At 38.9% G+C, this 15,329-nt stretch overlaps 1 protein-coding gene across 2 annotated transcripts in view; it reads left to right on the top strand.

The window, feature by feature from the left end:
- Positions 1-15,329, top strand: part of RELN (reelin) — a 519,467-nt gene that overhangs the window by 422,002 nt on the left and 82,136 nt on the right. For both annotated transcript variants that reach the window (XM_023192552.2, XM_023192551.3), the window contains exons 32-39: positions 1,874-2,032; positions 2,221-2,409; positions 3,115-3,388; positions 6,699-6,839; positions 6,943-7,120; positions 10,912-10,996; positions 11,799-11,981; positions 15,114-15,285. In XM_023192552.2, the coding sequence (XP_023048320.1) occupies positions 1,874-2,032; positions 2,221-2,409; positions 3,115-3,388; positions 6,699-6,839; positions 6,943-7,120; positions 10,912-10,996; positions 11,799-11,981; positions 15,114-15,285 (1,381 nt within the window). The remainder of the gene's footprint in view (positions 1-1,873; positions 2,033-2,220; positions 2,410-3,114; positions 3,389-6,698; positions 6,840-6,942; positions 7,121-10,911; positions 10,997-11,798; positions 11,982-15,113; positions 15,286-15,329) is intronic.

The following is a 15,329-nucleotide window of genomic DNA, read 5'->3' as shown; positions in this document are numbered from 1 at the left end:
ATCTTGAGCAACATCGGAGTTTGGAGACTGGAGCTTATGCCACACATTCCTCAACTTGACTAGAATAAAGACAAACAGCCTTGCTTCCGTTTTCTTCATGAACTTTGGTGTGACTGTCCCTTTCCCAACACGTGGGTCTCACCTTAGTCAACAGAACCTGTAACCCTCATCCCCACACCTGTATACAGCATGCTTTCTCCCCAAAGAGTTCTGTTATTTGAACAGATTTTCATCCTCTCCTTCAGTCTGATGAGTTCTTTTATTTTAAATACAGTAGGTTTGATTATCTTGAGATTTCTGATTTTAGCATATTTGTCATTTTTGTTCCTGGCATCATCCTTTGTCAGATGTAGTGGCAATAATTCCACGTGCAATTAATTAGCCATAAACAGCATTCTTTTAGCACTACACTTTATTGTAATATTTTTGACACTAAAATAATTATCCAACATGATAAAGGGTTGAGAAATTCTTGTTAGTCAAGAATAGAGAAATAGAAAGGTTCTATATAGCAAAAAAAAAATTATAATTTTCCAAAAGAGTAAGAATTTGCCGAGTGCAATGTCTCATGCCTTTAATCTCAGCACTTCGGGAGGCTGAGGCAGGCAGATCGCATGATCCCAGGATTTTGAGACCAGCCCTGAGCAACATGGCAAAACCCCGTCTCTACAAAAAGTACAAAACCTAACCAAGCGGGGTGGCACACACCTGTATTCCCAGCTGCTTGGGAGGCTAAGGTGGGAGGATCACTTGAGCCCAGAGAGGCAGAGGTTGCAGTGAGCTGTAATCATGCCGCTGCACTCCAGCCTGGGTGACAGAGTGAGACCCTGTCTCAAAAAGTAATAATAATAATGAAAATAACAACTTTACTGAGCATAATTTCTATGAATACTCAAAAAGTGGTTCAGTATCCCTAGTCGTAATTATGAATATGCAGTGCCAGTCTTAGGAAAATTATGGAATAGGCAATTAGATCAATACCCTCTACCACTCTATCCCCTCCTACCAAAGAGGGGGTATAAAGGCTGGCACAGTCTTATTCTTAACATGGGCACTGATTTCTACCTAGTTATACACACACACATATGTACATAATTGATTCCCACAATGTTATCCTTAGCAACTTTTTCCTTTCATTCAACATTACGTTTTCTCTGCACCCTCTTTTAGAAGGGACATGAGGTCCCTTACACATTAATGTGCAGTTCCCTGGATCATATCACCCCAGTGACAGTGGAGGGGCATGGATGACTGGGACAAGAAAAGGGGAAAAGGTGACACAGAGAAACAAAAGTCAGACTAACGTTGGAGAGGCGTGAACCTTTCTGCTTTGCCACTTAATAATTTGGTTTCACTTAGGCTTCACTGACCAAGGTCTGACAAAGTGTGAAGTGCGAGTAAAGGGATCTTTCTGCTTAATAGAATTTCAGACCAGGCAGTGCCTACTGTCTTGTGCTTCGGCAACAAAGAGCTACTTGATTTTTTGCCAGGGAGATTGAGATATTTCTTCTGAATATGTAATAATGATACGAGATTTTGTAATGTTCAGAACAGAATCTAAAATTCAAATACATGATCTATAGTGGGTTTTTATGTTCCCCTTACCAACTTACTCATCACTCATACAAAGCTGAGTAGTCTTACAAGAGCTTATGTATTTTTTCCTTCATTTCCTGGGAGTCTGTGCATTAGAAACTGTCAAAAAATTGATGAGCTTTCGGGTCCACTAATTCATTCCTTGGAAGTTACACGAATATGCCCTCTTATTCTAGGAGACACAATTTGAGGTTGCTGCAGTCTCACCATTTAAGAAATACTGTTCCTTCCCTCTAGGAAAGTGTCCAAGTAACTGGATTTATGTCTTTTAACTCAGGGCTTATTGTTCAGTATTCAAATGACAATGGGATACTCTGGCATTTGCTTCGAGAGTTGGACTTCATGTCCTTCCTGGAACCACAGATCATTTCCATTGACCTGCCACAGGAGGCGAAGACACCTGCAACAGCGTTTCGATGGTGGCAGCCGCAACATGGTAACTTACTGCTTCCTCCCGCTTTCTGGTAGCTTTTAGGTCATGGAGTATCCATACCCACCTTGCACTGTGTGTTTCTTAATCTGCTGTCAATTTCTAGACAATTTGATTTAAAATCACCGTCGTGAAGATATTCATATTGCTATGTAACAAACCTTCTCTAACTGCCTTTATTCATCTGATTGCAGGGAAGCATTCAGCCCAGTGGGCTTTGGATGATGTTCTTATAGGAATGAATGACAGCTCTCAAACTGGATTTCAAGACAAATTTGATGGCTCCATAGATTTGCAAGCCAACTGGTATCGAATCCAAGGAGGTCAAGTTGATATTGACTGTCTCTCCATGGATACTGCTCTGATATTCACTGAAAACATAGGTATATATTATCACTAAATAAAAGGAGAATATTTGATTAACTAGAGGACTAAATTAACTAAAACTCAGGAGGAAACTTTCTAATGCAAAACTGTGCCTCATTACCCATGCTGAGGGTGGCTCTCAGGGAAAAAAAGGAAGTTTTATTGTCCTAAGACAATTTGGTGATCCTAGTGATGGTTTCTGTTGGAACTGTCTTTCATGGAACGTGAATGATATGAGTAAGGTTTCTTAAAAGAAGAGCAAAAAAAAAAAAAAATCTATGAAAAGGACATTCCTATGTTTCATACGTTGTAGACTTAAGACTCTATGTTTAAAAAAAGATAGATGTTTGAAGTGATAGGTATACCAATTACCCTGACTTGATCATTGCATATTGTATAAATGTATCAAAATGTCACATGTAACCACAAAAATATGTACAACTGTAATATATCAGTATTTTAAAGATACTATGTTAGCCCTTTCCAAGGTGGTAATGCTCTTCAAATTAGTAGCCTTCCATATTTCAAAATCTGTGGTAACCAAATAAAAACAGAAAACATAAGAAGAAAAGTCAAAGCACATTTGGGGCATTAAAGATACGCCGTGATTTTTGTTTGCTATTGAAAATGTTTATTATAAAGCATAAACACCAAATAAGAAAATGACACACATATATGCTATCATTGACTTTTTTTTTTATTTTTTTTTTTTTTTTTTTCAGGAAAACCTCGTTATGCTGAGACCTGGGATTTTCATGTGTCAGCATCTACCTTTCTGCAGTTTGAAATGAGCATGGGCTGTAGCAAGCCCTTCAGCAGCTCCCACAGTGTACAGCTCCAGTATTCTCTGAACAATGGCAAGGACTGGCATCTTGTCACTGAAGAGTGTGTTCCTCCAACCATTGGCTGTCTGCACTACACGGAAAGTTCAATTTACACCTCAGAAAGATTCCAGAATTGGAAGCGGATCACTGTCTACCTTCCGCTCTCCACCATGTGAGAATTGTCATTTGGCTACATATCAGAACGTTGGGTGCCTGTCACTTAATTTGAAAATAATTGTGATTCGGCCTAGGGATTCTATTATTCTTTCATGATAATTATGCATGAAAGTGCCAGGAAGAAAAAAAGTGCAGGGTGCTTTGGGTTGCAAGTTTTAAATGTGGCTAGAGAGCACCAAAAGCTTTACGAGACTGAACTTTTCTGTTCTTTGCTAACATAAAGGCTGCCCACCAGATTCCATTTTTAAACTGTTGTAAAAATAAGTCTCTGCCCATAAACCAGACTGATACTTATTCACACTAAGCAGTATGTGAAATTACCACATACTGGAGAGTACCCTTAGTTTTTTTCATCTCAGTACCACAATATGAACAAAAGGTTGGTAACTTTGGAATGCTCATATTATTTTGCATCTGTCTTCCCCTCCCCGGCATTTCAGATCACATTCAAGAGTTGTGCTGACTTACAGCAGGCTCCCACTTTTGTGGCGTAGGCATTTGGATCATTGGAGGATGTTTCTAGGAACTAACGGGTACTATGGTGACTGATTACCTCCTGGGACTGCTCCCCCCAGGATCCTTTCCTCTCCCTTCCTGTGCTCTGTTCTGAATGGCAGGTTGCATTTCCCAGCCTCCTACATCTGCTGTCAGACACTGGCAGAAGAAAGGAGGGGAGAAAGGGGAGAAATAAGGGATAAATCAGGGTGTTCCTCCCTCTTCTTTCTGCCTCAACTGCATCTTGGCCAACTTCTGTGGCTCTAGCTCCCCTGGGTGGCCCTCCAGGTGACCCTGGTCCCTGGGCACCAGCAGCAACACTTCCTCCCTGTGTCCCTCCAGTCTTAGACTCATAGTAAGTGGCCTCCTGACTTTGCTAAACTCTGGTCTCCTCACTGCTTCTACTCGCTTCTCTGCCCTGCCACTTTCTATACATCCAATTCCTTGCATTAATTTCTTTCTGTGTTAAGAATTTATAGTGGTTTCTGTTTTCCTGGTGCAAACCTGATCCAGACATGTACAACCAAGTGGCAAGGGAAAATTCAGGAAGCCAAAACATGTTAGTATTTAGCCTAAAATAGTTTCCTATGACTGCTAAAGCTTTAAATAGTGCGTAATTACTTGTAGCTCATTTACTCATTTTTTTTTTTAATTCAACAAACACTTACTGAATATCTACAGTGTTTTAAGCACTCTGGTACTAAATGAATAAGCTGATGCCGGGATCCAAATATATTCAAGTCATGCATCACTTAACGATGGTGATACATCTGAGAAATGCATTGTTAGGCAATTCCATTGTTTTGTGAACATCATAGAGTGAACTTACATAAACCTTCATAGTTTAGCCCGTTACACACCTATGCTGTATGATCTAGCCTAGTGCTCCTCAGCTACAAAGCTGTACAGCATTTTACTATACTAAATACTGTAAGCAATTGTAACATAATTCCAAGTATTTCTATATCTAAACATAGGAAAGGTACAATAAAAATATGGTATAAAAGATTAAAAACTGGTACACTTGTATAGGGTATTCCCGTAAACAGAGCTTACAGGACTGGAAGTTGCTCTGGGTGAGTCAGTGAGTGAGTGGTGAGTGAATGTGAAGGCCTAGAATATTATTGTACACTACTATGGACTTCATAAACACTGTGCACTTAGGCTCCACTAAATATAAAAACAGAATATTTTTCTTTCTTCAATAATAAATTCACCTTACCATAACTTTTTCATTTTATAAACTTTTTTAAAACTTTTAGACTCTTTTGTGATAATACTTAGCTTAAAACACAAGCACATTGTACATCTATACAAAAATGTTTTCTTTCTATCTTTATTCTGTAAGCTTTTAATATTTTGAGAACTTTAACTTTTTAAACTTCTTTCTTAAAAACTAAGACACAAAAACACACATTATTAGCCTTGGCATACACAAGGTCAGAATCATCAAGATGTCAATCGACAATAAGAATTTTTTTCAGCTCCATTATAATCTTATGAGACCACTGTCATAAACGCAGTCCATCATCAACAGAAATGTCGTTACACAGCACATCACTGTATTTAGGATAACAAACCTCTAAGCAGCTATTTATGCTATAAGATGATACCAGAGAAAGTACTCAGAGATATTATCGAAACACAGGAGGATACTACCTAACTCATTTGGGGAGAACGGGAGGGAGCTTTCTAAAGGAGTTGAAGGGCCAGCTGACTCTGAGTAGGGCTTATCCAGGAGAAGAGGGGAGCGAGAGAGCATTTGTGCTGGTGTAAGCCAAAACAAAATCCAGGAAGCCAGAAAAAGTATGAGTGGATGGGGAAATTCAAGTGTTCAGTGTTGCCAGAATATAATTGCGAGGTAAGAAGTAGGAGGTCTGGAGCCAGGAAAGAGGGCAGACAATGGAGGAGCCATGTATGTCGTCATAAATAGTTTGGTCTTGACAGTGCACGTGTTGGGGAACCACTGATGGGTGTTAACCAGTGGTACCGTGATGAGGTTTCCATGTTAAAGCCACCATGCCGACAGCTGTGTCACATCCTTGGAGAACTTGTGTAGGAGAAACAGTACTACTTAGAATGGTGCTGCTGAAATTCTACTTCAAGTAGACTGTGTTCCATGTTCCACATAATAGACAAACACACTTCTATGCAAACTTTTCCTAAGTCAGGGGCTGTTACTGTTGTTTGATAAGTCTGCATCTCTTATTGGATAAAGCAGTCTTGTGACCCAAGATACTCCAAGTAACAGACTGCAAATAAATAGAAAATATGAGAATGCATCATATCATTCTAGACCTCAGCTTTAGAAAGCCAGAACCTCGAGAACCAAAGTAGAGTGCAGAAGTATCAAGGGCTTCCATTTACTCTCAGAAACCATTCCGGGACAGTAAAATAGAGACCTCACTGCCAGAATTTTGTAAGACTCGAACTTTTCCTCATGTTTATCACCTTCAGTCCCTGCCAGTACTGAATAGCAATAAGAGTCTGAAAGCAAAAACTAAAATTCTGCATGTATTTCAAAAACAAAACAAGTGGATATTTCAAAATAACTTTTCCATTTCACACGTGTTTGTAGACTCTTACATGAGAAAAAAAGTGAAATACATAAAGAACATGCTTTCTACTCTCCTTTTGATAAGTCAAAAGAAAACAGCATTTCCTACTACTTAGTAGGAAGATAAAGTGCGTCAAGGAAGAGACAACTGGACTCTGGAGGAAGGCACTTTAAAGAGAAAAGGGAACTAAAATAAATGTCCTTGTGTTTTCAAAGTTGCTCGTCAAACCAATGGTGTGTTTTCTTTGGTTAGTTCTCCCAGGACCCGGTTCAGATGGATTCAGGCCAACTACACTGTGGGGGCTGATTCCTGGGCGATTGATAATGTTGTACTGGCCTCAGGGTGCCCTTGGATGTGCTCAGGACGAGGGATTTGTGATGCTGGACGCTGTGTGTAAGTTAATAAAACTGGCAGTTTCTTTCTTTGCAACGCAAAAATAAATATGGCTCTTTGAACTCGTGACAAATGTCTTTTCTCCACTCCCTCTCTTTCTTAGGTGTGACCGGGGCTTTGGTGGACCCTATTGTGTTCCTGTTGTTCCTCTGCCCTCGATTCTTAAAGACGATTTCAATGGGAACTTGCATCCTGACCTTTGGCCTGAAGTGTATGGTGCAGAGAGGGGGAATCTGAATGGTGAAACCATCAAATCTGGCACATCTCTAATTTTTAAAGGGGTGAGATACAGATAAGATTCTCCTTCCCAACATTACTACTAACATTCTCTTCTTCAGTCACTGCTCAACACAAATGCATTTTTGAATCTCTTCAAATGACATAATATTTAATACATAGTTATTGACTTTTAGCCCAAACCCTGTTTCCTCTTCTGAGTGCAATCACTTTTTCATGATCACTTGGGCATAAACTTTTTCCTCTGCTTTGGTGATCAGACCTTCCTTACTTCCTGCTGGAATTATATACATAAATTTATATGTATATAGTTTTTAGAATGTAAATTTCCATAATCTAAGATTTAATGTTACTAAATATTTAACTTGGAATATTTTCTGAATGACTTTATGAACGGTCTGTAGTTTTTCTTTTCTCTTTTTTTCTGCCCATAGAACCATTTGGTGACTTTAAGAAAACCAAATATTTGGCCGGGCGCGGTGGCTCACGCCTGTAATCCCAGCACTTTGGGAGGCCAAGGCGGGCAGATCACGAGGTCAGGAGATGGAGACCATCCTGGCGAACATGGTGAAACCCCGTCTCTACTAAAAATACAAAAAATTAGCCGGGCGTGGTGACGGGCACCTGTAGTCCCAACTACCCGGGAGGCTGAGGCAGGAGAATGGCGTGAACCCGGAGGTAGAGGTTACAGTGAGCCAACGTCGCACCACTGCACTCTAGCCTGGGTGACAGAGTGAAACTCTGTCTCAAAAAAAAAAAGAAAGAAAAGAAAAGAAAACCAAATATTTAAGTCAAGTAAAATAGCATTCTCAAACATCTTCTTGTATTTCAACCTAGATGTTCTGTTAGAGAGATGTGAAGCAATTGTGTGACACTCTGTGCTAAGCTGGCACATCTTCATATGTGAATACATGCCACACCCCTCTCTCTCAGCGTGGGGAAATTGGCTTACCTAGGTGTGCAAATGAAGTCTTTGACAAAAACCTGCATGGGTTTCTGTACAACCCTAATGATTAACATCTAACACCTAGAAAATTAGATACCCTGGAACTTTTTCAATTATAGTTAATAGATGCCAGTTATCATCCTTGCGTGAATCCAGATTCTTCTCAAGTTTTGGATGAGAAAGAAAGCAATGCATAGTGCCTGAGAAAGATTTACAAGTCCCTGAGAGTTTTGAGGGACTGAAGAAATTGAGGTAGAACATTTCAGAGTGGAGACTCCTGGTTTTGGGGGCAGCGGGGTTTGTTTTGTTTTGTCTTAACTAAGATGTTAGTTCTCGTTACCACTAGCTCACATCTGACCCATTTGAACCAGCTGACAAGACTAAAAAGCAAAAGTCCTATAACTTTTTGTGATTGACAGATCTTTATCTGATAAATTTTTAAGTGGTAGAATTAACCTAGTCTTTTGATCCTCTAAACAAGAAAGATGCATAGTGTTTTGTATTTTCCCTTTAGCCATCCAAATGCAAGAGCAGCCAAGCATTCTATGTGTTAGACATATTATCTATCAGCTCTGCAAGATGTAGAGAGGACTCAGCATGTGCCATTCAGTAGGTTGCAGTTTGACCTAGAAAGTCATTCTTTCGCGAAAAAGGATATGATAGTCTCTTTTTAATGTTTACAGATTCAGGAATACTATCTACTTTTAAAATAGCTTGTTTGTTACAAAAGAATTTCTCACATTTAGCACAAATGGATCACTGAACCTGAAAAAGGATGAGAAAAGAAACACATCTGTGTGAACTAGAATATATGTGGCAGCAGAGTTTGACGGTTCTGCTGTATAAATATCAATACAAAATGCTAGCCTATAAACAAATATTACAAATATAAAAGAAAGATACTTTCAGTTTACAAATCATGCCCACTTTCAATAAAATTGCTCCTACAAAATACAGTGTAAAATAGGTCCCTTTATGAGTGGCTTGTATTGACGCATGGGAACAATTTTATACTTGCATTCCATAATCAAGGGGAAAGAGTAATCATATTTCTATATTTTGATGTTAGCAAGGGATATTTATTACCTGAATCTATCAACTATCTACCTCAAAGCTTTTTCATTACAATCTGAAGAAGGGACCTTTCCTCCGAACCTCAACTTCCGCATAGCATTGAGCTCTAAAAGAATCCAACACTTAGCCAGGCACAGTGGTGCACATCTCTAGTCCCAGCTACAGTGGGGGCTGAGGTGGGAGGATCATTTGAGGCCAGGAGTTCGAGTCTCTAGGGAGCTATGATAACATTTATAAATAGCCACTGGGAAACAGAGCAAGACTCTTTGTCTCTTAAAAAAAAAAAAAAATCCAAGGCTTTATGCAAGTGTATAAGGAAGAGGGTAAAGACATTAAGACGTGAAGAAATGAAGAAGACGCATGGGTTAGGTATCATGGACTGAGCAGAGCAGTGAATTACTAGGCATAAAAGAAAAAACAAAGACTAGAAATATAAGGCTTTTACATGGCAACCTGTTCTGGAAGGATGAACCTGTGCTTTGTGAAGTTATGAGATAGGTTAAATGCAGTTGCGTTTTCATTACAACATCAAATAATTTTCAGATTTTACATTTGGCATTATCTGGATATTTTTCTCCGCAAACCAAAAGATAGTTTAATAAAGAAAACACTGGTATCTTATAAAGGATACACATTTTAGAATCTGACATATCTGGGTTCAAATCCTACCATCACCACTTACAAACTATGTAATCTTGAGAAAGTTACTTTCCCTCCCTGAGTTTTAGTTGCCTTATCTGCAGCATGAGAATCACATTTTTCTCTTAGTAGTGCTAGGTGCTTTAAATGAGTACAGTGTCTATCTTAGCACCCAGCGTGTATAGGCACTCAACATATGGTTGCTATTGTGGAATTTGCTCTACTTACATTTTTTTCAGCTATTGAGCAATGTGATCTATAATATATATGATGAAGAAGAGGAAAAATGTTCTCTTTTAGCTAAAATTACATTTGGCATTTGTTAGTTGATGAGAAATCAGTTGACAGGATCCACTTATTGTCACACAGCCATACATCCGTAGAGTCACATCATTCGGAAGTTGCAGCTGAAAAACTAAAAGACCTGTTTGGACCTTACGCTATTTTCATAGTGAAATTCTGTTTTACTGGCTGTCACTGCAATCCTATGTACCCGTGAAGAGAAGAACCTTTCAAGTTGTCAATCCTAGGCAACCAGAAATAGTTAAATTAGCAGAAAAAATTATGAAAGCTAATGTGGTCTGTTTCCTTGTTCATTGACTTCTCTGCATGAATGCTTACAGCCTGAGCATCAGGCCTTGCCTTAGTTATGCCTTATTTAACTTGACCCACTGGGGGGTGGTGGTGTGTCTGCCTGAATGAGAGCCCCTGGGGCTATCAGAGTGAGCAAAGGAGTAGTAAGTTCCTAAGACTCCTTGGAACCCTGAGAAAGTTACCTATTAGTTCCCATCTTCCAGCGGGAGCACTTGGCACATTTTCCATCTGCTTCCTCGTTACTCCTCTCATAACATGCTGTGATCAAAGGAGTCTGTTTTTTAAAAAGGCCTGTAGATATGTAATGCTATCATTTTTGCACCGCTTTTTAGAAGAGTCACAGAAAAGTATGATTTAGAGTTGAGACAATGAAACTGTGTCATTCAGGCACAGGATATGAAAGCCATTTAGAGAGGGGAAACAAGGATCATCCCATATTTCCTTTTAAACTAGGCAAAATTTGCTTCTGGATCATGATATGTATTTATTACTTGGCTAATGCAAGTTAGGTATATAAAATCAAAGGGACACCATTTTGCAAGTGAAAAAAAAGTTGCTTAACATATATGTTTTTATTTTCAGGAAGGAATAAGGATGCTTATTTCAAGAGATCTGGATTGTACAAATACGATGTATGTCCAGTTTTCACTTAGATTTATAGCAAAAGGTAAGTATGAATTCATTATTTTCCTTCAAGAGAATTCTCCCCTGTACAATTCCTTTTCCACAAAGAAATCACAGATTTAAGGCCCATAAGTTTTGTTATATGGAAGAGCTAACCTATATTGGTATACATAAATGTTTACAAGTGTTTTTCTTTAATGTAAGTTTATCTTAATATAAGGGGGGGAATATTGATTTTAAATAATTTCAGATAGCTGTAATCCTATTAGTTCTATGGTAGTTAAATTTATCATCATGTCCCTGAGTCTTTCCACCACTACTTTCTAACTAAAAGAAATCTAAAATTTTAAATGTTTAACTTGTGAAAAATGTGGTCTTTCTTTTACAGATATGAGTCCCAAAAAAAGCCTATTCTTAGTCATTCTGACTTTTCATATTAACTAAATAATTTTCTTGAACAAATTGATGGTAGATATAATACATATTCAAGTAGTTTTTCTGTTTATATCCTGAGATTTAAATGTTTGACCCTTTGTAAAATCGTGATGCATGTAGAATCAAAATGTTTTGATGTAATGTTTCCTAAATACAGAAAGTTGTCTGTGCATATCTCAGAGAGAAAGAGAGGTATTATTGTGTGCACATCCAAAGTTTGGTGTGTATTTTGAGATATACAGAAAGCCCAACCTGTCATCCCCTTAAGTTGCTTCTGAAGCATTTGGACTATAAAGCCTCCACGTAAAATAAGTTCACATATGCATTGATGCCTAAAGATTCAGCTAAGAACATACCATTTCCCCATTTTTATCACAATATGTTTTATACCTGTGTTATCTTCTTCCTAGGTACCCCAGAGAGATCTCACTCTATTCTATTACAATTCTCCATCAATGGAGGAATCACTTGGCACCTGATGGATGAATTTTACTTTCCTCAAACAACCAATATACTTTTCATCAATGTTCCCTTGCCATACACTGCCCAAACCAATGCTACAAGATTCAGACTCTGGCAACCTTATAATAATGGTAAAAATGCATGTGTTCTCCTGTGATCAAAACTGACAGTGGCATGTTAACACATTTGTTTCTAAGGTGTGGAGGTAGTGTTTGTGAACTGAGCAGCTTAACTGTCCACAGCACACACATTGTACATGCTTCACTTTTGACAAGTGTATTAGTCGGTTTTCATGCTGCTGATAAAGACATACCCAGATTGGGAAGAAAAAGAGGTTTAATTGGACTTACAGTTCCACATGGCTGGGGAGGCCTCAGAATCATGGTGGGAGGTGAAAGGCATGTCTTACATGGTGGCAGCAAGAGAAAATGAGGAAGATGCAAAAGCGGAAACCCCTGATAAACCCATCAGATCTCATCAGACTTACTCGCTACCACGAGAACATTATGGAGGAGACTGCTCTCATGATTCAAATTATCTCCCACCTGGTCCCTTCCACAACACATGGGAATTATGGGAGTACAATTCAAAATGAGATTTGGGTGGGGACACAGAGCCAAACCATATCAACAATTCTCAATAAACATTTAAATATTTAACATATATATGTATATATAATCTCTTCCTATTTGACTGTAGGTTCTCCTGTTATTGTAAATATAGCTGAATTCTGTTACAGAGCTAAAGCTTTCTAAAAACAATCCAGCAGTATCATTAGGCACTCATCAATTGTAATGACATTTTTGTTGCCTTTATTTGGGAATACATAGTTCTTCTGAGTGTGGCGTTTCATTAGTGAAATAGAACACTATTGCAAAATGCCATGGTGAAGTGAGAGGGACTTAGACCAAGCAGATAGTGCCATAGATAAAATATTCTTATCACATACACTTGCTTCAGTGATAAGTTAAAGTGAATGTATAATTTAATAGCATTTCAAATGGTTACAGAAAATGATTCTACAAATTGGTAATGTTTTATTGCTTCCTATATTTCTATTAACTGCGGATTATAAAGGACCAGACTTTACCAAGTCATGCATATAATCTCCTAAATAAATATGGAGATGCCACATTAAGCAGCAGATTCTTTGCAGAGGTAACACAAAAATGGAAAAGGCAGAGGTTCTCCCATCTCTAAAATTTAACCTATTTCGTTAACAATTAATAAGTTAAATATAAAACATAAAACAAAATTTTTAATGTATTGTGAGACATATACATACATCTTGTCACTGAGTAAAAGTCCAAAAAAGGAATGTGCCAGGTGTGGTGGCTCACAACTGTAATCCCAACACTTAGGGAGGCTGAGGCAGGTGGATCACCTGAGGTCAGGAGTTCGAGACCAGCCTGGCCAACATGGTGAAACCCCATCTGTACAAAAATACAAAAAAATTAGCTGGGCGTGGTGGCACACACCTGTAATCCCAACTACTCGGGAGTCTGTGGCAGGAGAATCACTTGAACCCGGGAGGCAGAGGTTGGAGTGAGCCAGTTGGCACCACTGCACTCCAGCCTGGGTGACAGAGGGATTGCTGCCTTCATACTATGTTTGAAATGCTCACCTAAATTTTTTTTTCATTGATTCCACCAACCACTTTCTAAACAAGAAGAGGAAAGAATGCGACTAAAATTAGAACACTGATAGGATTAGAGATAGAGACCTGTGATTTCATTCAAAGCATCAGGTTTGTTCTACAGGCTCCTGTTTACAGTTCCTTTTTTAAAATGTTCTGTAAGAATTGTACTAAAGTAGAAATCAGTGAAGAAGCAACCTAGGGAATCTTGAAGTTTCTGCTTGGCATGGATTTATCACCTTGTTTCAAGGTCAGTCCAAACAGTGCTTTACAAAAGCAGTCTGGCTTTTACCCTTCTTATCTACTCTATAACATATTCCTTAAACACCTGGTCTAAATCACTGAATCAAATCCTATAGCAGTAAAAAGAGTGATTTCCCTCGTTTCCCATATATTCCCACAGTATCTCCAAATCAACATAGAAGACTTGAAAAACATTAAGAAAACATGGAGTATTATTGATCAGAGAATATTTTTCTTCTTTGTTAAATAAACAAATAAACACAATTGTGTATCAGGGCATTCTTTTAATGGCCATAGTCCTTCAGCCTGACTCAAGTATGGGTTGACCCTAAAAAGTCATGAATTGCTCCCTGAATAGACTGGTTAGTGTACCTTGGTTCTAAGTCTACTAACTGACCACCCATTCTCACAGATTGCATGTCTCACAGATTCCCCTAAACCACTAAAATACAACTCAAAACCCACTCTTGCCAGGGGAGGGTTCATAGCACTGCTATTATTTGAAGGACAGCATGCTTTCACGTACATGATATACAAAGCATTATCACAGCTTTCTGAAATTAACAAGGCAGTTCCACGCTACATCAATTTAATATGGTTGCAAGCTTAATTTTTTCGCTTTTTTTTTTTTTTTTTTTTTTTTTTTTTTTTGAGACAGCATCTTGCTCTGCTGCCCAGGCTGGAGTGCAGTGGCGAGATCTTGGCTCACTGCAACTTCCACCTCCCAGACTCAACCGTCCTCCCCCACAGCCTCCTGAGTAGCTGGGACTACAGGCACGTACCACCACGCCCAGCTAATTTGTTGTTTATTTGTTTGTTTTTTTGTGGAGACAGGGTTTTGCCATATTGCCCAGGCTCAGGCAATCCGCCCACCTTGGGCTCCCAAAGTTCTGGGATTACAGGCGTGAGCCACTGCACCTGGCCAGTTTTAATCACTGACAATATACTGTTATGTACTTTATGGGTTTTTTTTTTTCCCCCTAGAAAGCATATGGATTTGGCGGACGGCTGGTTTGTGTGGTTCTTTTTTGAGACATGGTCTTGCTCTGTTGCCCAGGCTGGAGTGCTGTGGCATGGTCACAGCTCACTATAACCTCAAACTCCTGGACCCAAGCAGTCCTCCCACCTCAGCCTCTTGAGTAGCTGGGACTACAGGCATGTGCAACCACACCTGGCTAATTTTTTAATTTTTTGTAGAGATGAGCCCTTACTATGTTGCCCAGGCTGGTCTTGAACTCCTGGGCTCAAAAAATCCTCCTGTAGAAGGCATATGTTTAACTTACTGTTACTGAGTTGCTTTTGTCCTTTGCTTTCTTTCAATGGGCAAAAGTGTTCATTTGATTTTCATCACTGGAAAAACTTGCTTTATCCAAAAATGCCTTAGGTAAGAAAGAAGAAATCTGGATTGTTGATGACTTCATTATCGATGGAAATAATTTAAACAACCCCATCATGCTCCTGGATACATTTGACTTTGGGCCCAGAGAAGACAATTGGTTTTTCTATCCTGGTGGTAACATTGGTCTTTATTGTCCGTATTCTTCAAAGGGGGCACCGTAAGTATTTAATTAAGAATCTAAACATAAAACCACTCTTGTAT

This window comes from Piliocolobus tephrosceles, chromosome 8 (genome assembly GCF_002776525.5).
Source record: "Piliocolobus tephrosceles isolate RC106 chromosome 8, ASM277652v3, whole genome shotgun sequence".
Taxonomy (NCBI): Eukaryota; Metazoa; Chordata; class Mammalia; order Primates; family Cercopithecidae; genus Piliocolobus; species Piliocolobus tephrosceles.
Note: the sequence above shows the minus strand (reverse complement) of the source record. Positions and strands in the feature narration are given on the sequence as shown.